The sequence below is a fragment of the Triticum dicoccoides genome, chromosome 4B (assembly GCF_002162155.2).
Source record: "Triticum dicoccoides isolate Atlit2015 ecotype Zavitan chromosome 4B, WEW_v2.0, whole genome shotgun sequence".
Taxonomy (NCBI): Eukaryota; Viridiplantae; Streptophyta; class Magnoliopsida; order Poales; family Poaceae; genus Triticum; species Triticum dicoccoides.
In genome coordinates this window covers 133,494,226-133,514,692 of record NC_041387.1, presented here as the reverse complement: position 1 = coordinate 133,514,692, position 20,467 = coordinate 133,494,226, and the positions used below count along the sequence as shown (strand labels likewise).

Here is a 20,467-nt window from a genome sequence, read left to right as displayed (position 1 = left end):
TAGAGAAATAGATTACGAGCTTTTCGAATACAATAAAATCTGCATAAAGTGAATCTTTATGAGTCTTATAACCAATTTAATTAGGAAAACTTATTATTCACCATGACAGGTAAACACCTGAGCTTAATACCACATGAACTAAAGCAAATTGGGTTTCTTTCGTCCGTCATGGCATGTTTTTAGAAAAGTCCCTCTATTTCAGAGAATTCAACCCGCAGTCCTGTTTTAAGTTAAAACGAATCGTTATTTTCGTATTTTACACAAAAGTCCATGTTTTTTCTTGAAATCAACCCGCTGTCCGGATTTAAGTCACACCCGAACCGTTATTTTACATTTTTCGAAACCCCCCTGATGTTTTAGGTAATTCATCCGCGGATCATATTTAAGTCAAACAAATGCTTTTTAAAATTATCAATATCTTTTAAACCGTAACTCCGATTTGAACATATTATATATGAAATTTGATTAGAAAAATATGTAGAATATGAATATGAGATTATTTTTACCAATTAATTATTTTTAAATATTGTTTTGGAATATATATTTGAGTCAAACCAAATGATTTTCTAAATTATTTGTATCTTTTAAACCGTAATTTCGATTTTAACATATTATATATGAAATTTTATTAGAAAAATGTGTGGAATCTAAATGTGTGGAAGCAAACTTATAATTTATAGGGCAAAATCCATTTTTTCATAATGGCGGCGATCCTGATTGCAAATAAACACCCCACTATAACTATATACGGAAAATAAAACATCGATTACTACACATGCATACCTCTGAAAAATGTCGCAAGTAAAACAACAGATTTCTCATCGCGCGCGCGCGAGTGAGAGAGAGAGAGAGAGAGACAGAGAGAGGGAGAGGGAGGAGAGAGGGATGAACACCTCAGCAAAATCAGGATTAGACATCAAATTGAAGATAAATTTGTTAGAGACACCAATAAATAAGGACATGCATGACAAGAAATAAAAAGACTAAATAAAGATGGGATGTCCGCTATAAAATAAATAAAAGAAAAATGTAGAGGAGATCCGATAAAGATGGGATGTTGCGGTATTCTCCTATATATAAGATGAAAAAAAGAGGACGTGCATGAAAAAAGTAAAAAGAAGGCATGCATGACAAAAAATAAAATAGAAGGCAAGTTTGATAAGAAATAAATGGTGATGAAATAGGGACCAATACCTATGACATGTATGAAAGAAATAGTGATGAAATAGGGGGCACAAGTACCTGCGTCAACATGAGACCATAAAAAATGTTCTTTTCCAGACAAAAAAAAATCTCTTTTTAAGATTAAAAAATCCTGTATCTTTTTAACAACCTTTTTAACTCTTCATATATTTAAGAAATAGCTACATATTCTCAGATTATAGAATATTTTTTGTAAATTAAGAGTGTGTGCCATTTTTTCTCCTGATGCAACGCACGGGCCTTTTTGCTAGTATATAATAAAGAGAATTGGGTTTCTGTCGTCCGTCGTCCTGGCAGTTTTACAAAAAAGCCCCTCGGTTTACATAAATCAACCCGCAGTCCCTGTTTTAGTGGCAATTTAGAAAAATGTTTTGTTTTTGCGTAAAAACCCCCTGCATTTGTTAGAAATTATACCCGCAACCCTTATCTCTTATTGGACTGGCTCACCACCGCGCCTCTCACCGCTTATCCTGCCGTTCTCCATCGCCGGGCACGCGCCGCCGCTTGCCACCGGCGTCGTGGCGGGCGTCCGCGCCGAGGCGGACAGGAGACCCAAGTCAAAGGCTGGTCACCGGGAAGGCCTCGGCGGGAAGACTCGAGGAGGTCTTGAGCGCGACAGGGAGCTGGCCGGAGCGCACGGACAGTGGGGGGGCTTCCGTCGTCCAGGCATAGGCTGGATACGGCCCCTCGGCGCGAGTGTGCCGGCAGCATGGGGAGGGGAGGGCTGGAGCACGGGCGCGCATGCATGGGAGGAAATAGTCGTCCCCTGGCGCGGGGTCAACGGCTTGGGAGCGCTGACCGCATCGACCCAGGCGGCGCGGCTACAGAGTGATGCAGGGCACGGCAGTGACGGGTCACGGCACCGCGGGCGGCGAACGGAGCGGCAGAGAGAGGTGGGGCGCGGGCGAGCTTGTGCTCGTGCTCGAGCGCCTGAAGAAGATGGTGCGGCGGCGGAGTTGAAGCGCCTTGGCGAACTCGGGCTACACGGCTGCGAGTCGGGCTTGGCGAGGATGCAGGCAGCACGGGACGTCGATGCCGAGAACTTGGAGGCGGGGAGCCGGTTCCCAGCTTTGGGAGCGCGGGACGACGCGAAGAACAGCATCGGGTGGCGGAGCACTGCCTCTACACTTGAATAGAGAGAGAGGGGGGGAGATATTCAGAGAGGATAGAGCAGAATTGAAAGGGGAAGAAGAGTGAAGGTGAGGGCGACGGGCAGGCAACCTGCGGGGGGCTCCGATGGTGCGGCCGAGCATGTGCGAGGACGAGGCACACCTCCCGCTCGAAGAAGATGCCACCCCAACATCACCACGAATCGTGGAGGAGAGGAGTAATAGCGTGCGAATCATGGAGAAGAGGAGTCGCAGAGGGCGCCGGCGGCCGCGGAGGCCCTGCCCCATCGGCGCTGCGTGGGGAAGGAGGGGGCAGAGAGAGCGAGGCGTGGTGGGGTGGTGGGTTGGCAGATCGGAGAAAGCCTTGGGAAGGAGGACGCGACTGAATCGGGTGGAGGCGAGGCTGCTGACCCACGGGACCGGCGACTGGGGCGAACGGCCAGATCAAGCTTCTGGCTGGGTTGGATGGAGAAGAGGAAGAGGACCACGCTGGGATGGCGATCTGGATAAGAGAAGGAGAGGAGTGGCGATGGGATAAGGCAAGCAGTGGGCGGTCGGTGCTTTTCTTCATGTTGTACCGGCTACACCATAGAAGCTACTCGGTGCATGCGTGCTAGCATCGATTATTTATTTTACGAAAGAGCACCGACTATTCCTTGATGTTGTTAGTTTTCACCACATTATCAGATACTCCCTCTGTTATAAAATAAGTCTCTCAATACAATTTTATACACAATTTTATACTCCCTTCGTTTCTAAATTTAAGTGTATTTAAATTTTTTAATACGGACTACATGTGGATATATATAGGCATATTTTAAAGTAAAGATTCACTCATTTTGCTCCGTATGTAGTTTTAAAAGACTTATATTTACAAATGGAGGGAATACTATATTTGATACAAAGTTGGGACACTTATTTTAAGACGGAGAGAGTATACTAATTAAAAGTGAGTGAAATATTAAAAAGAAACATTTCTTAACAGAGAAGATATTTGAAGCTCGCATGCACTTGCTAACCTTCAAGATATTCGTCAACTCTGGATGTCATGGATGTCATCGGTAAGATAGGGAGGTGAGAGCGAGGGATGAAGAATAGAGAAAATGCGACAACGGTGCATCTTGCTTGTGCCATGTTTCGCTCAGCACGATACCTAGGAGGGGGAGCAGTACCCTCCATTGTACAATATGCCCCACAACTCTGCGTACATATTCCTGATCCTCATCGAGACCCGATGATAATGGCCAGGGAAGTGGTCATGTTGGCGTGAAGGGTGTGCTTCTACTGTTGGCGACAAAGTGTCAACAAAAGAGTTACACGCATTGTAAATTCTTTACTTTCTGGTCATCATATTTTTGAAGTGGGAAAACATAAATATGAATTAGTGTTAATAGGGATTGCGATATATAGGAATTAATATATGACATATTTGAAACTATTACAGGTGTGCGGATGATGCATACTCTCACATCGAAGGAGTAGCCGCTGATCCATAAATAGTTAGATTTTCATAATGATTTTTACACATAGTTGTTAAATAACAACAACTTATTACACATAATTCAATTTCTTTAGAGTGAGTTAAAGAAGTACGTTTTATGTTTAGAGAAATAGATTACGAGCTTTTCGAATACAATAAAATCTGCATAAAGTGAATCTTTATGAGTCTTATAACCAATTTAATTAGGAAAACTTATTATTCACCATGACAGGTAAACACCTGAGCTTAATACCACATGAACTCTCAGATTTATTTTATACCCGGTGCAACGCACGGGCATTTTTGCTAGTTGAAGAATAATGTCTGTGATTTGATTAAGTAGGAAGGGCCCCACCACTTAAAATCAGGGGGGAAATTAAACTTGGCCACATTCCTCGGCCCGTGAAGTCCGTCAAAACCTGTCCGTGGATCTAGTATTATCGAAGAAAAAAACAGAGAGGCATGGATGACTTGTGAATGGACGATCACGGACGTCTCGCGTGCACGAATTTATACGGGGAGGATGAACCGTTGAACAGGTAAACGAACCGGGAAACGGATAGCATCAGCGATGACCAAGAAAAGGTACCGCGACCTGGATTTCCTAGACTCCTAGGCCCCACAACACCACTGACATAAGTGCACAGAAGCGTCGGTGCAGAGCGAACACGCGTCCGGGTGGATATACCGGTGAAACTAAAAGCCACGTCACGGGCCCACCTGCAGAGGGATTGGTGAGCCCCGGCCTCGGCAAAACTCCCCGCCCCGTAGAGTCGCAGTCGCGTCTCCTCTTCATCGCTTCTGCTTCCAAGTTCAGTCTCCCGTCCCTTCTTCAGCAAGCAACAGCCGCTCGATCCTCCACGCAAATCCCCACCATCTGGAGAACCTCAGCGATTCCGGCCGGCTACTGCTGCGGCAGGGCGGAGGCCGACGCTCGCCGCCGCCGCAAACCCGCGCGCGCGCTGCCCGCTCCAGCCCGGCGAGATGCTGGGCGAGTTCCTCTCCAGGGTCCTCCTGTAAGTCCTCTGCTACTCCGTTCCATCGCTCTCACCGTACCCGTTGGACCGATCGATCAATGGGGGAATGCATGTGATTGAATGAATGATTCGATGTCGTACGCGTGGCTCCTGGCGAACCGGGAACGCCATTGACGCTGCAGGCTGCTGTTCGGGTACGCGATGCCGGCGTTCGAGTGCTTCAAGACGGTGGAGGCGCGGCCCAACGACGCGCACATGCTCCGCTTCTGGTGCCAATACTGGTACGTTCTCCGACGTTTGGTCAACCAACTTTACTACTGACCCAACGCCATTAGAATTCACAAATGGATCGGTTGCCTGGTTCACCTGCTTGTGCTTCTACTCTCTACTCGTCGAGCCGAACTGTTTTTTTTCCTTCGAAAGAAAAAAAAAACAGAGGAGGAAGCGTGAGATGCAAAACTTGGATGGGTTGCGTTGCTTTTCTCCTTCTTCTTTCCACTTATGTGATACCATGCATGATGGTAACTTTAGTTCTCGTTCTTTCAGCCTTTTTATTGATGGCCTTGTTTTTTTATGTGTATTTCGGCAAAGGTTCATGTGCGGCGATATAATGCCAACTTTTCTTTTCTGTGTCACTTTAATTTTGTTTAGATAAGGTGCAGTTTTAGGTGGATGTTTGGTGTCTGATGATACTTTCCACTGCTGACTCTGAGGACGTATTATCGGCAAATTATGAGTAGCTGATTTAGGAGGTGCTCCTACATTATTGATCACTAGATGTCCAGTTGTGTGCTACTTGGCATTTTGGCATTATAATCAAGGAGTGCCCTAGTATTGTTCCACATTTGTGCCCTGTGTCTCTAGAGACCGGAGGCATGATAGTACCATTTGATCATATATCAATGCGCTGTTCTGAGCAGGACGTGTATTGCGCTGGAATTTTAGGTCTCTAGAGTTGTTCAGTTGTATGGTCCTGAATTTATGTTACCATTTGGCATGCAAAAATAGCCAGAAATGTGGATACCCAAACAGTAAAATAGCAAAAGGTTGGTTAGATAATCATCAATTATTATAATCCACCTTTTTTATTTTCAGGGAACTTTATAAATTCATACTTTTTTGGCGGGAATAACAAATTCATGCCTAGTTGTTAAAGTCAATAAAGGGACACATATAATGGACTATTAACTTGTAGCGGAATGACTAATGAGTACCTAGGGTGCAGGTAAAATTTCCGATGGTTCAGTTGCAAGATAGGAGTGCCTAAAATCATGTGGACGTGGAGTTAGTAACAGCTAGAAATATAAAATATTATGCTGCCTCACTGTTCCAAGTTGTTTCTGCATGTAGTGCTCTTCTTTCAATTGACATTATCTGATTTGTATGTTACTACTTGTGTGATTGTGCCTTTAGTCTTTACCATACTTAACATTCGACTCTATCAATCTACATTCGAAAAAAAATGTGTAATGGCTGGGTTCCTTGTAGTAACTGCTGTCCAGACTTCGTTAGAACCTTGGAAAATTATTCTTACCTTAGGGCAAAACCAGGCCATGGCACCCACCGGCGGAGCTAGGCAACATCTTTTGGGGGGGCCAAACGTAAATAAGGATGTTTGGGGGGGCCAAAAGAACCTACTTTTTCTAATCTTTCTCTTTAACATTTTTTTCCTTCACATATTTTACCAAAGTTGAGGGGGCCAAGGCCCCTGCAGCTCACCACATAGCTCCGCCACTGATGGCACCCCCAACTCATCAACAAAACAGAGAAGAGTGAAGATAAAATTGGGCCTTGAAAGCAAAATTTGTGAGATATCCTTTAGCTTGACCTGCCCAAAAACTTGTTTGTGGTCACGCCATGAAAGGAGAATCTGTAAAAAATGAATATTTAAGGAATGATGTAGAACAGATTCCTTATAATCTATTCCCAATATATAACACAAATAATAGTTGTCCTTATATTTTGTGCACACACGCTGACAAACAGAGCCTATAAGTGAAATCCACTTGTCAGTATCCTATGAAATTTTAAGGAATGAGCCTCATGTTCCTTAAATGTAAGGAATATGGTGATAGTTTAAAATTTGAAGGATAAGAAATGTTATAAAGAATCAGTGAGAGTGAGTATTTTCTGTATAATGTTTGTTTTTAAGAAATGGTGGTGTTTCCAAGAAATATGCTAGAGATGCACTTATATTAACTAAAATATATTTTCCAAACTTGTCGGGCTATTTTATTAAATGCATGGTCACACACCTGCTAGTATGGGTGAAACGATGCGACTACAATCGGATAAGCTTAAATTGTATCCTATTTTACATTCTTTCCGAATTTGGAAGCGGGACATAGAGTGGTCGGATGTGGCCCAATATCGAACTCTATCGGATTATATTGGATAAAAACATGGTATGATGATGGACGAGACTTTGGTTGGAAATAAACATACACCACATGCTAATGCGATGAATTTAATAAAAACCATATGATTAAAGACCAAAATGTTATACAATGTGGCTTAACAATTCAAGACACGTATGTCTAAACAGAGATACTGCCAACAAAACTACATGGGTACACATAATATAAACGTATATGTAATTACCATATTTTAAACTAAAATTATTGCCTCCTTTCTGGTTTATTAGGCCCACTTATATCTCTTGATTAACAATTTGAGCAACGTAGTACAATTTATATTTCCCGAAAAATATATCATCAGAAACTTCAAATGGTATATTTCTAGTTGTATAAATTTTAGGATATATTACTTGCATTATAATGGTTAAATTGTCAATCTAGGGATAAGTGCAGGCCTACTAAACTGAAAGGAGGTATTATAATTTTATTTTAAAATATGTTAATTAATATTATTAATATAGAAAATACTTTAGCCGATTATTAATATTTATGTGTTAGGTAAACAATTAGCTATTATTAATATTTATGCACACAAAACACACATACAATACTGGAAGGTGGTAATAGTCTATAATAAAATGAGCATATGTACTATCTGATAGTCAAAGATAACATCCACATATTGTAAGTTAATAGTTTAATTTTTTACCAAATTGTCTAACCATATTTGAAAGGTTGGACAATCCGACTATAAGAATTAGGATTATACTTATACCATTGTATATTAGCGACAATGTATCATATAGCATATCCTAACAACCTGGTCGTAGGATTTGAAAATAGTTTTTGATGGAAAATTATCTTGATAACCATTTTCATCTTTCCTGGCCAGCACTTTTCTGCTTAAGCTTGTCATCACTTCTTGTGCTGAAACTAAGTATATGTTGCCCTCCTAATAGTTAAGTTGGTGGACACTTTTCAGGATCATAGTGGCCATGGTGATAGCCGTCGAGAGCTTCATCTCATGGTCAGTTAAATCGATCCCATTTGCAAGATCTTTTCCCTGTTCTGTTTCGAGGCTCCCTTCTTCTCATTTATGCGCACGTGCCATAATTTGTCGATACCAGGATGCCGATGTACGGAGAAATCAAGCTGGCTTTCTTTGTGTACCTGTGGTACCCCAAGACAAAGGTGAGGAAGTAGATCCATTCCTTGAACATTTTCCCCATGAAATCTGAAAAACAAGGCACAGCAACAATTGCACCATCTTCTTATATGTATGTTGACCTTCAGGGCAGCGACATTGTGTACGACACCTTCCTCAGGCCCATGGTGATGCAGTACGAGCCGAACATCGAGCAGAGGCTGCTGCATCTGAGAGCCAGATCGGGGCAGCTGCTCACCTTCTATATTCAGAACTTCGCTGACAAAGGGACGGCCTTCTTCATGGATGTCCTGCGATCCGTCGTTTCTGACGAACCTGCACCGTCAGTTTCAGAGGTAACCATAGAAGTGATTACTCCGTCAACACAAACATTAACCATAGAAGTGATTACTCCGTCATCTCAGATCTCTTTCATAGTACTTGATTTGAACTATTTTCCATTCCTCATCAGTTGCTCTGCTCCTCATCCAATGCCACAGCCACAAAATCCAGTACCAATAAAGCCTCCACCACTCCAGATCTGTTGTAATTCCAACTACCGTCAAACAAAATTGCTACGCAATTAAATAACATTCCTGTTTCTGCTAAACCAACCCCTCAGAGGTTCTCCTCTCCCATCGCACCCACTTTGGCAAAATTTTCCATCCATGGGCAGTGCCAACTACCAAGGCTAGAGCACTAGGCCAGAGTGCGTCCTCTTCCTTCTCTGTATCGAGAAAAATCGATGACCCGAAGAATGTGAAACCCACTACCCGCACTTCATAATAATATGAAAATTGGCGGTGTAAATCAGACTAGATGTAGCACCTCTGTTATGTTTTCTATTAGTAATAAGATACTATAAACGAGACCCAAAATTGGGTGCACAGCTTCGCTGGCTGCAGGCTACTCATCCTCTTGTGCTCGATCTTTTAACTCGTCATGACATATCTAGCCCAAGCACATCACCTCCCTGATCGTTGTCAGCTCTCACTGCTTTTGTCCAAACCTGGGCCCAGAGCACAGACAGCGACGGGCAACATAGGAAGCCGTCGTCGTGACTCGCGCGCACGTTCCGCGAGAGCATCAAGCTTGAGGATAGACTCGTGCCCCACCAACCAATCGGGCATGTGCGTGCACGAATCTTGAAGATGCAACGTTAGCAGTACTAGGGACGATGTTATTTGACAATTATCAGTTCTCTGATCTCTGATCTCTTCAACCTTTTGCATGTGCGCCAGAGGAACAAGAAGTCGTCCGGGTGGAGCCCCTTCGCCACCAAACGCCGGCCGCCGTCACCTCCGCCACAGGAGTCCATCTTCGGCGGCCCCGCCGACCTCGACGCCGCCGCAGTGGCCCAGGTTATCCGCGCTTCCATGGCCGGCGCCAAGCCGGCCCGTCGACAGTACAGTGGCAAGTACTAACTCGCCGGGAGAAGTAGTTCTCCAGGCAAGTACTAGGGGAAAGGGATGATCATGTACATAGATTGGATAAAACAGTGAAAGAAGGCACATGTAATGGAGAGTACATAGCAAATTAAATCCCATGTGAAGTTTACACTTGTGTCACTGTATGATGAACATGATAGAATTTGCTTTTCCTTTCCATTGTTGAATCTCGTATTCTCCTGCACAATCCGTTCTTCGGATCGCCATCATAAATCCTCGAGTTCATGACAACCGAAAAAGACGAACAAGATAGTAGACTAAAAAATAGGTAGCCTTGTGTTGGTGTTGCTACCATCTTTTGTTCTTAATCCTACCAAAATATTTACATGAATTGCAACCATGATCAAAACTCGAACAAGTCAATTGCTTCTTCTGTTCTAAATACACGGACACGAGGAAAAGAGCAAGAAAAAGGACTGGAAAAGACGAGCAAGAAAGGCAAAAAAAAAGTTGACCAAGAACCGTAAGGCTCACGCCGAGGTCACCGCGTGAAGAACGCCCCGACAAAGCCGAGACAGCCGAGGACAAGGCGGCAAAGCCGGCCGCGCCTCCGCCGGCACAACCTGCCGGGGTCCTCCCGCGCGGATGGCGTGAGCTGCAGGTACGCGTACGCCGCGTGCTTCACGAGCGGGTGGCGTATCATGTGCACGTCCCCGCCCCCGTCCGCGGGGGAGTGAGCCTGCTTGGCCGCGGCGTACTCGGGCGACGACATGATGTCGCGGAGGCTGGTGTATCCCCCCTCCTCGCCGCTGGGGATCTCGATCTCCGGCGGCACCCACCGCCCCTTCATCCCGGACGAACTACTCTTCTTGGCCGGGCGCCAGTGCCGGAGCTCGAAGTCGCCGGTGGTAGCACCCGCCCCGTTCGCCAGCCGGTGCCGCCGCCGCAGCGGCGACCGTGACGGAGGCTCCAGCACGGCTGCCACCGCCGTTACCATGGCGCGATCAGTTGGGATCGCGCACAGCTGGTGGCGCTGCCTGGTGCGAGCTGGAGCAGGGGAGGAGAAGATTTCTCCTTGTGTCTTTTCAACAGAAAAGAAGATTTCTCCTAGTGGAGACGAATAATTCCAGAGCGGGTTTGTTTTATAGCAGGTTTGTTTTATAGCAGTAGTATATAGAACTGGAAAATGATTGGCTGGGGGAGGTGGATCGGCCCACATGGTAGTGGGAACGTAGACGTGGGTGTGCCTGAGAAATGGTGAGGAATTAGGGAGGGACAGGAGTGGGAGACGGGTGAGGATTTTCGGGCGTGGACGGCGAGACGGCGGCGTGGTGCGAGGCGATGCCTGGGTGGGGCCCGCTAGGCGGCGAATTGTTGGGCCCACGTCGTTCATGGCCACGGCTATTTGTGTTTGAACTTTGAAGATGTAGCCGTGGTCAACACAGATATATCACGGGCTCCATTTCGTTTTCGAAAACGAGAGATGGTTACAACGCGGAAAAAGGGAAAGCGAGAGATGGTTACAATGCGGAGAAAGTACACCAAAGAAAAGAAAAGTGGCCAGACCCGCTGTCTTGCAGAGACATGTATGTTGATGAAGGGCCCGAATAGCTAGCCATCGTCAACTCTAGGGAGGTGTTTGATTCGACCAATTTGAATCGTTATCTGATGACACCACGTTCTGATACTGTCAATCACGTTTGGTTTGGTCAGCTCGCAAACCAATACGGGTTAAATAGATCACGCCCTCAAGTCTTGGTCGATTTCGCATTTTCGCCCATCCCAGACTAGAAACAGATCCCGTTACCGCTTCGTTTCCGGCGACGGTTGCATTGATCGATCCCCTCTGCCCCGATTCTTCTACGTCAAATCAAGTGCCGTAGGGGGTGGCAATGGAAAACCGATCTCGGTGGTGCCATGCAAGGAGCGCCACAATGGTGGCCCTCGTCGATCCCCTTCTCTACTCGCTGTGCAGCTTCTTTTTCGGGCCACATGTTATTCTTCTCCGGCGTTCTCTTCCGCTCTCTAGTTGTCCTCCATCTCCCTTTCAGCTTTCAGTTGTATTCAAGTTTTATTGCACAAACAAAAGTTATGAAGTAAATCAATACCTTTACTGATCGGAACCAAACAAAATAGCAGCTGAATCAGTTACACCCATTCTCCACTGTAACCTCATATGAGTCCCTTTGTCATCACCATTGTGTGAACCAAACACCTCCTAGGAGGAACCTGGGCGAACGATTCGTTCATCTCAGGAAGAGCGGTGAACAAACCATTGTGTTCCTTTTTCGACGTCCGCTGCAGCAGTTGTCCACGTGAACCCTCAGCTGACACATGAAGCATCTAGAGGAAAAGAGCTAAGCCTAATAAGGTCATTTTTAAAACTTCAGGAAAAAGAATATAAAATCCGATGCATTAATTGCCATGATGTACTCTCATTTGTTCTAAAAAGACCATGAAAAATAAAATAAAATCGAATGCATGCTATACTTGATGAAACTGACATCCTCTAATTTGAAATTAACCATGGTATATTTAAAAACAAAATGTGACATGTTATCCACCAAAACCAAAATTATCATGCTCTAATTTGTTAAACATCATAATTGGTCCGATGGGAACTTCAAGAGAAAAAATGTTTTATCTAGATATGTCCAATCAAATTGCCCAGATGAAAAAAATGTAAAAGGCACGAAAAATTGCCAAGAGTATAATTAATAAAATTTATATGCTTTTAATAAGAAAAATAGGCATGCTCTTAGTAATAAAATTGTCATGCTCTTAATAATAAAATTGCCATGAAATAGTTGATACAACTTCCCAAAGGCCGTGGTAACATTACAAAAAAGACCTAGAATTGCCATGTGTGGAAGACAAAACAATATGGATTTGTCATGGGATCATGAGAATTTTTTTCTAAAAATTGCCATGTGTACAAAACAAACTTGACATGTGAGAAACTTTACAAAAAAATGTTTAAACATTGCCATGTGACAAGTCCAAAAAATTATAAATATGACATGTACTTTTTCTTTGAAAAATTGTCATGTACCTAAAACAACAAGATTGCATATTTTTTCCACAAGTAAAATGGAAAACAAGGTTGTGTTCGCTTTACAGGATTTTGAAACTTTTCGAGAGGAATGTCCATTCCATAGTTTTATTTCCCTTGGTAGCGTTCGGGTCATAGGAAACATCTACAATACCCCCTATGGAAAGCTTCACTCATTGTGGTCATTCCAAAAGATCGCGTAAATCTGGTCTCTTTTTTAGGCGGAGGCCCGAGGCAACCACCGTGCAAGCTGAATAAAAAATTACTTTTACATGGCAGTGAGAGAAACTAAACCGGCATGGAATGAATAAAATAAGATATATTGTTGCATTACTAGTATGAGCACAAGGTTTCCAATGAAACGAACACCTCTCCTTTTCCCTTTTGTCTGTTTTGGGCCACGCAGGATTGCACTATACAACCAACTCCATTCATGTACTTTTATTTTACCTCCCCCCCCCCCGCCCCCCAAAAAAAACTTCATTCATGTACTTTTTTATATTCTTTTGTTTTTCTGACATGTATACTGAACGGGGCCTAATTTTCTGGATGGAAGCTATACGAGCTAGCCAACCCGATGGGCACTCTGTTGCGAATGAGTTTTTTTGCGGGGTCCTTTATGCCAAGATCCGTGCAGGTGATTCGGTGACACGCATAGCATTCGCTGGAACATGCTAGAAATCTGACGTTCGCCCAATATCATTTTTCGTTATTGAACTGCTATTTTTTATCGTTTGATTTAAAGCATGCAAATTCCTTTTTCTAGCGTGTCGTCGTCGTTTCTTGTATAGGCCACTTTCTATGTCATTAGGTTCACTAGTAATTATGTGCATGCAATGCACATTCATATTATGCAAGATATTAGTTGTATTGCTCACCAATATTAGGCAAGATATAAATTGTATGTGAATATTAGATATGATATACTCCCTCCGTTCCAAAATATAATGATTCCTCTATTCTCGTGCTTCAGCTTTGACCTTAAATTTAGAGTTAATACCATTATTGATACATAAACTTGTAGGGGTGGGAACAGTTTCATACAAGAACTAAAAAACCCCACAAAACTAGCCCTCCAACTTGTCTGCTGTAACAAATTTATACAAAACAGTTGTGGACGCGACATTTGGCATGCCACGCTGGATTTTGGCACACGCCTTAATTTTACAAAAGCCCCCTCGCACTCTCTGTATTTTACAAAAAGCCCCCTCGCCCTCTCTCTCTGCATCGATTCCCCATTCGTAAATCCCTAGCCGTCGCCCTCCCCTTTACCGTGGCCCTTCTCCGCCGCCAGCCGTCTCCTCCTTCCCCTCCGACGCCAGCCGTCTCCGCCGCCCTCTCGGCCGCCCTCCCCGCCGGCAGCCGCCTCCGCCGCCCTGTCGAGATGAAGGGGTGCACATCATTGAGCGAGAAGCAGCAGGCAGGACGCCGTGGAGCAGGGGCGTCGTCGTCCTCAAGCCACCCTCTCCCGCTCAATGGATGTGACCTCGCCGGTGCCGACATGACGAAGGACGGCGAGCCTTGGGCGAAAATCACCGGAGAGGTGCGCTACATGGATGTCGATTTCTGCAAGGTGCGTGTCCCCCTTCCCCTCGCCGATTTGCTTCGAATGCCCATGAATTTGGGCTTTCCTGATGAGTGCGAGCTTCCTGATGCTAACATTTGATTTGATGGCCATGGTAGGGGACTGAAAACCTACCCGAATTTGACTGGGGTATACCTCTATCCTCTCCTGATGCTGCTTTCAATGGCACTGACAAAAGTGACCATTGTTGCCACTTACTGAACCCTGCGAGAAGAGTTTGCTCTGATGGATATGACTATGGTCGTAGATTTCTTGTTTGTCCTCGTGAGGTTAGTTAAGTGCCCAACTTTTGTTTAAAAAGTGTGTTGTTTATCTGTAGTTGTTATAGGTTGATCTGACCATTGTTGTACTGAACAAATTGGTGTGTTTTGCAGGGTTATGATACATGTGCTTATCTGAAGTAGGTGGACAAAGAATGGCAGGGGAGACCTAGGCAGGTGATTGGCAAACTTGCTGAAGAGAATGTGGCTCTTCAGAAATTTGTGTTTGACAAGGATGCTAAAATTATGAGGCTGAGGGAAGAAAGGAAGGCCATGATCATGAAGCACAAGAAGGAGATCAGAACTAGGGATAGGAGGGAAATTTGGTTAGCCTATTTGGTCTGCTGCTCTGCACTGTTGTATGGTGTTGTAGCACTAGTGATAAGAGGTTTTGTGTAGTAAGTTAGGTAATTTAGTATTTGGCATGATGTGAGAGGTGAAACCAGTGGCTCTGTACTGATTATATGAAATCAGTGGCTATCTATTATCTATGTTCAGTGTTGTAAACATTCCAAACTGGAATCAGTGGCTTGAAATGAAATCAGTGGCTATGTTCAGTCTTCTGTTTACTTAACTGAAAATTCTCTTATTTGACATGAAATCAGTGGCTTGTTTACTTAACTAAAAATTTCTGTTGCAAAATTCTCTTATTTGACATGAAATCAGTGGCTTGTTTACTTAAATGAAATCAATGATTCTCTTATTTGACATGAAAATTCAGTTAACTTAAGCAAAATTCAGTTAACTTAAGAAAAATTCAGTTGACTTAACACTGCAAATTTCAGTTAAGTTAACCATTTGGAAGGGGCCCAGGGATCTTCAGGTAGTACAACTTGGCATATTTGGCACAAAGTGAGCACCTAGTACATTCTATTTTAGGATGTGTGCACATGGGCACAACATAAGCAGACAAGAACATGGGCAGATCAACATGGGCAGAGAAGAACATGCAGTTCAACATCACTTGAACACCAGATTGCCATAGATACAACAGTTCAACATGGACTGCTCAAAATAGATAACTTATATGCCAACATATAGATCAGCATACCTAACTACTCTTCTGCATCTTCACCTCTTCTACATCTTCTTCAGTTCTTGAGCTGCTGCAGGCGGATGGAGCGGCGCACCTTCTTCACCTCTTTCTTCAGAGGCGCCTTCTTCTTGTTTTGCTGTGGCTCCTTCACCTCTTCTTCTTGTTCAACCTTCACCTCTTCTGGCAGGAGCTCGACGTTCGGCAGGAGCTCGACGTCGATGGGCATGTTTCTGCCACCCTCAACGGCGACCGGCGCAACGAGCACAACCTCGTCTGCATCCGTGTCGTCGTCACTGATGACAACAGTCTCTTTCAGGTCGTCGTCAGAGGCGTAGACCGCAGGGTCGACTGGAGCAGGCACCGCGAGCATGACGCCGACGATGTTCGCAGGGTCATCGTCGAGGGGGACCGGGGCCAGAGAGGTGGTGGAGCGGTACATCCACCACCTAGCTCGCTGGTACGGATCCACGCTAAGCGTGCCCTCACGCATTGCCCAGACGAGGAACATCGGCGGCGGCACTGTGAGGCCTGTGGGGAAGGCACGGGCGTTCTCGCCGTTCGTCAGCTGCTTGGCCAACCCGCGCGCATGCATGAGCATCATCTTCGGGGTGGGGAACCAGGTGCAGACCTCTCGAATCTGCGCGCGGAACGACTGGTCGTTGCCGGCCAGATCCTCCAGTGCGAGCTTCCAGCCCTCGATGTTCGCCATGGCGGCGGTGGCCGGCGGTGGTTTTCTGTCGAGGCCGACGACCAGGTGCTTTTCTGTCGAGGGATGGACTTGTCTGCGAAATTGCTAAAGCGCGAGGGTTTCTTTGTAAAAACGTGATCCGGGCCCGACAGAGCCTACATGGCGTGCCACGTGTGCAGTTCGGGGTGGTTTTGTATAAATTTGTTACAGCAGACAAGTTCGAGGGCTAGTTTTGTGGGGTTTTTTAGTTCTTGTATGAAACTGTTCCCACCCCTATAAGTTTATGTATCAGTAGTGGTATTAACTCTTAAATTTAACCAACAAGACCGACTGCGGCGGGAGCAAAAGTTATACTAGTGAATTCGTATTCAAAAGAAGTTTTCAATTATATATTTTTTTCTCCTACCGCAGTCGGTCTCATTGGTAAATTTATGGTCAAAGTTGGACCTTGGGAAGCGCGGACGCACTATATTTTGGAATGGAGGGAGTAATGATGAAACTGATATTATGCATGATATTAATGTTATTATGCATGATATTAATTAGTAGATGGTGCTAAATATGTTTAGGTCTAGACATGTTTAATGTTAAACATCGGAACGACGTAAACTATTGAATAGATGTGGTTGAACAGATGGGATTTATTGAATCTTCGCAACTCGCTCTTTTTATATTGATACACATGTGTTGGGCCATTTGGACCTTTTGGTTTTCATGTTTTTTGGGGCAGCTATTTTCCCATGTTTGTTGGGCTGCGATGTTTGTATTTTGCTTTACTTACTTCATTTACTGAAGAGAGTTCTTTTTGTTCAAAAATACCGCAGAGAGTTCTCTCTCAACAAAAATGAAGAAAGTGTCTGAGTACAAATATTTACATTAAAGGGGAGTTGGTATGTTCGTCTCATCTCCTCCCCGTACCCCCTACATTGGTTTTCTTCTCTTCACTAGTAAATGTGTACGTGCAATGCACGTTGATATTAGGTAGGGTAATCATTAAGAGTTAAAAAATATATTAATGATATGTTGATATTAATTGCATATTAATTATGTGGATGGTGTCATCATTAAGATTTGATATGATATTGATTTCACACTAAATATGTTGAGCGGTGGACATTGAAGCAATATAGGTCGTTGGATGCACATGGTTTGATGGTCGAGATTAGTTGGATCTGACTCTTTGGGTCTTTTTATATTGGTATAGATATAGATATAGATATAGATGCCTCCATGGTTTCTGTAAAAAATTCAATAACCTATATCGATGACGCAAAAAATAAAAAATAAAGGTGCCTAGTGTAACATGAATAATCTGAACCAAATTGGTGCTTTCCATTCGTTATCCTAACCATTTCCTCAAAACAAAAAATAACGTATATAGAGTAACTCCGAGCAATCTAAACCAACTTGGTACTTTCCTTTTCTTATCCGACTCGTTACCTCCTTCAATTCGCTTGCTATTTTTTTCAGCCGTACCTGTCCCAAATTCGTGAGATCTTATGGTAATATGGAAACTAATCCTTTTTTTTTCAATTGACAAATTGAAATGTAGTACTCACGTCTTTGCATTCCCCGTATTACAAAGAAATTCAATATTCGGTCAAGTGTCCTGTCTAATACATTATTGTATATCAAACTAAATCTTCCTACAAATGTGTATGCCCTGTTGTAACACACGAGCAGTTTAGTTGCCCCGTAAATGGTGAGGAATTATGGAGGGACAAGAGCGGTATTACAAATCACTCGTGAGGCTTTTGTTTCACCCCATAAATGTATGGCCATTGGTGAGATGGGGCGGCATCAAGGTGTGGTTGTTCCAAAAACATCTTGTATTTTGAAGTTCTGTTTTTTATCTCAGGGAAACAACCTAAGACGAGATATTTAGAAAATATGTTTTTCTTAGTTTATCGCAAAATTTGCACGACCAATTGCATGTCCACTCGTAGACGCACAACTGGATGTGTTACAACCCGTGCACCATTGCACGCATCGCAATTGCAAAGGATGCAACACAACTAAAACTTAGGGGGAGGGTGGTGTCGCTAGGATGGGGCGGACATGTAGGGTTGTTCCATTTTTTTTAATTCATTTTCTTCTTTTTCAATTGCATGAAAGTAAGTAAACAACATCTCAAGCCGAGGTCCACCTTGTCCTCAGACGTGTAGTCATTGTCGCTTTCGTACGTGCGTGTGGCGAGGGTTATGCTTCCCCATTCTTGCGCTCTGACACAGGTCTTGGATCAAGCTCAGTCTTGTTGCTCGCTTGATGTTGTCGGTTTTTCTATGTAGGTGGAGAGGGTACGCTTCCCCATTCTCGCGCTCCGGCATGGGTCTTTGGCCGAACTCTGCCTCATTGCTGGGAGGAGGTTCCTGACTTCCTTCACGTGCGGTGGTGTTATGGTGTTTGGGTTGAGGAATTTTTGCACCACACTCCTCCACCCTCCCTCCAGGTGGATGATAACCCACAAGTATAGAGGGTCGCAACAGTTTTCGAGGGTAGAGTATTCAACCCAAATTTATTGATTCGACACAAGAGGAGCCAAAGAATATTCACAAGTGTTAGCAGTTGAGTTGTCAATTCAACCACACCTGAAAGACTTAATATCTGCAGCAAGGTGATCAGTAGCAAAGTAGTATGACAATAACGGTAATAGTGGCAATAGTAGCAGTAGCAGTTTTGTAGTGATTGTAACAGCAGCAACAACAAAAGTAACTTAGCAAAGATCAATATGTGAAAAGCTCGTAGGCATTGGATCAATGATGGATAATTGTGTTGGATAATATTCATCATGTAGCAGTCATAACCTAGGGCGACACGGAAACTAGCTCCAATTCATCAATGTAATGTAGGCATGTATTCTGGATATAGTCATACATGCTTATGGAAAAGAACTTGCATGACATCTTTTGTCCTACCCTCCCGTGGGAGCGGGATCCGTAAGGAAACTAAGGTATATTAAAGCCTCTTTTTAATAGAGAACCGGAACAAAGCATTAGCACTTAGTGAATACATGAACTCCTCAAAACTACGGTAATCACTGGAAATAATCCCAATTATTCTCACCTTGGGGTATATATGCGGATCATAGCTAGTAACAGGTGCGTATAACTTGCAAGATAGCATCAAGAACACACATATATTCATGAAAACATAATAGATTCAGATCTGAAATCATGGCACTCGGGCCCTAGTGACAAGCATTAAGCATAGCAAAGTCATAGCAACATCAATCTCAGAACATAGCGGATACTAGGCATCAAGCCCTACAAAACTAACTCGATTATATGATAAATATCATCCAACCCATCACCGTCCAACAAGCCTACGAAGGAATTACTCACTCCTGGCGGTGAGCATCATGAAATTAGCGATGAAGGAATGTTTATGATGACGACGGCGACAGATTCCACCCTCTGGAGCCTCGAACGGACTCCAGATCATCCCTCCTGATGAAGAACAGGAGGTGGCGGCGGCTCTGTATCATAAAACATGATGAATTTGTTGGGGAACGCGGTAATTTCAATAAAAAATCCTACGATCACGCAAGATCTATCTAGGAGATGCATAACAACGAGAGGGGAGAGTGTGTCCATGTACCCTCATAGACCGAAAGCGGAAGCGTTTAGTAACGCGGTTGATGTAGTCGAACTTCTTCGCGATCCAACCGATCCAAGTACCGAACGTACGGCACCTCCGCGTTCAGCACACGTTCAACTCGATGACATCCCTCGTGCTCTTGATCCAGTTGAGAATGAGGGTGAGTTCCGTCAGCACGACGGCATAGCGATAGTGATGATGATGTTACTGGCACAGGGCTTCGCCTAAGCACTATAGCGATATGATCGAGGTGTGTAACTATGGAGGGGGAGCACCGCACATGGCTAAGAGAAGACTTGGTGTGTTCTAGGGTGCCCCTTGCCCCCGTATATAAAGGAGGGAGGGGGAGGCCGGCCGGACCTAGGGGGCGCTCCAAGGAGAGGGAGTCCTACTAGGACTACTAGTCCTAGTAGGATTCCTCTACAAGGAAGAGAGGGGGGAGGAAGGAGAGGGAGAGGGAGTGGGAAAGGGGGTGCCGCCCCCTTCCCTTGTCCAATTCGGACTGCTAGGGGGGGGGCTACCCTAGCGGCCCTCCTCTCTCTCCACTAAGTCCCATGGTGGCCCGTTAGTTCCCCGAGGGTTCCGGTAACC

At 44.4% G+C, this 20,467-nt stretch overlaps 2 protein-coding genes across 2 annotated transcripts; one reads left to right on the top strand and one right to left on the bottom strand.

Annotated features, from left to right (window-relative positions):
- The first annotated feature begins 4,569 nt into the window (after positions 1-4,569).
- Positions 4,570-9,875, top strand: LOC119295452 (putative HVA22-like protein g). The gene is made up of 6 exons (XM_037573870.1): positions 4,570-4,808; positions 4,952-5,050; positions 8,109-8,153; positions 8,254-8,317; positions 8,420-8,626; positions 9,512-9,875. Exons 1-6 carry the CDS (start codon positions 4,777-4,779, stop codon positions 9,692-9,694), a joined length of 630 nt encoding a protein of 209 aa, XP_037429767.1. The 5' UTR covers positions 4,570-4,776; the 3' UTR covers positions 9,695-9,875.
- A 19-nt stretch (positions 9,876-9,894) lies between these two features.
- Positions 9,895-10,789, bottom strand: LOC119295453. The gene has a single exon (XM_037573871.1). It carries the CDS (start codon positions 10,653-10,655, stop codon positions 10,200-10,202), a length of 456 nt encoding a protein of 151 aa, XP_037429768.1. The 5' UTR covers positions 10,656-10,789; the 3' UTR covers positions 9,895-10,199.
- Positions 10,790-20,467: the final 9,678 nt, after the last annotated feature.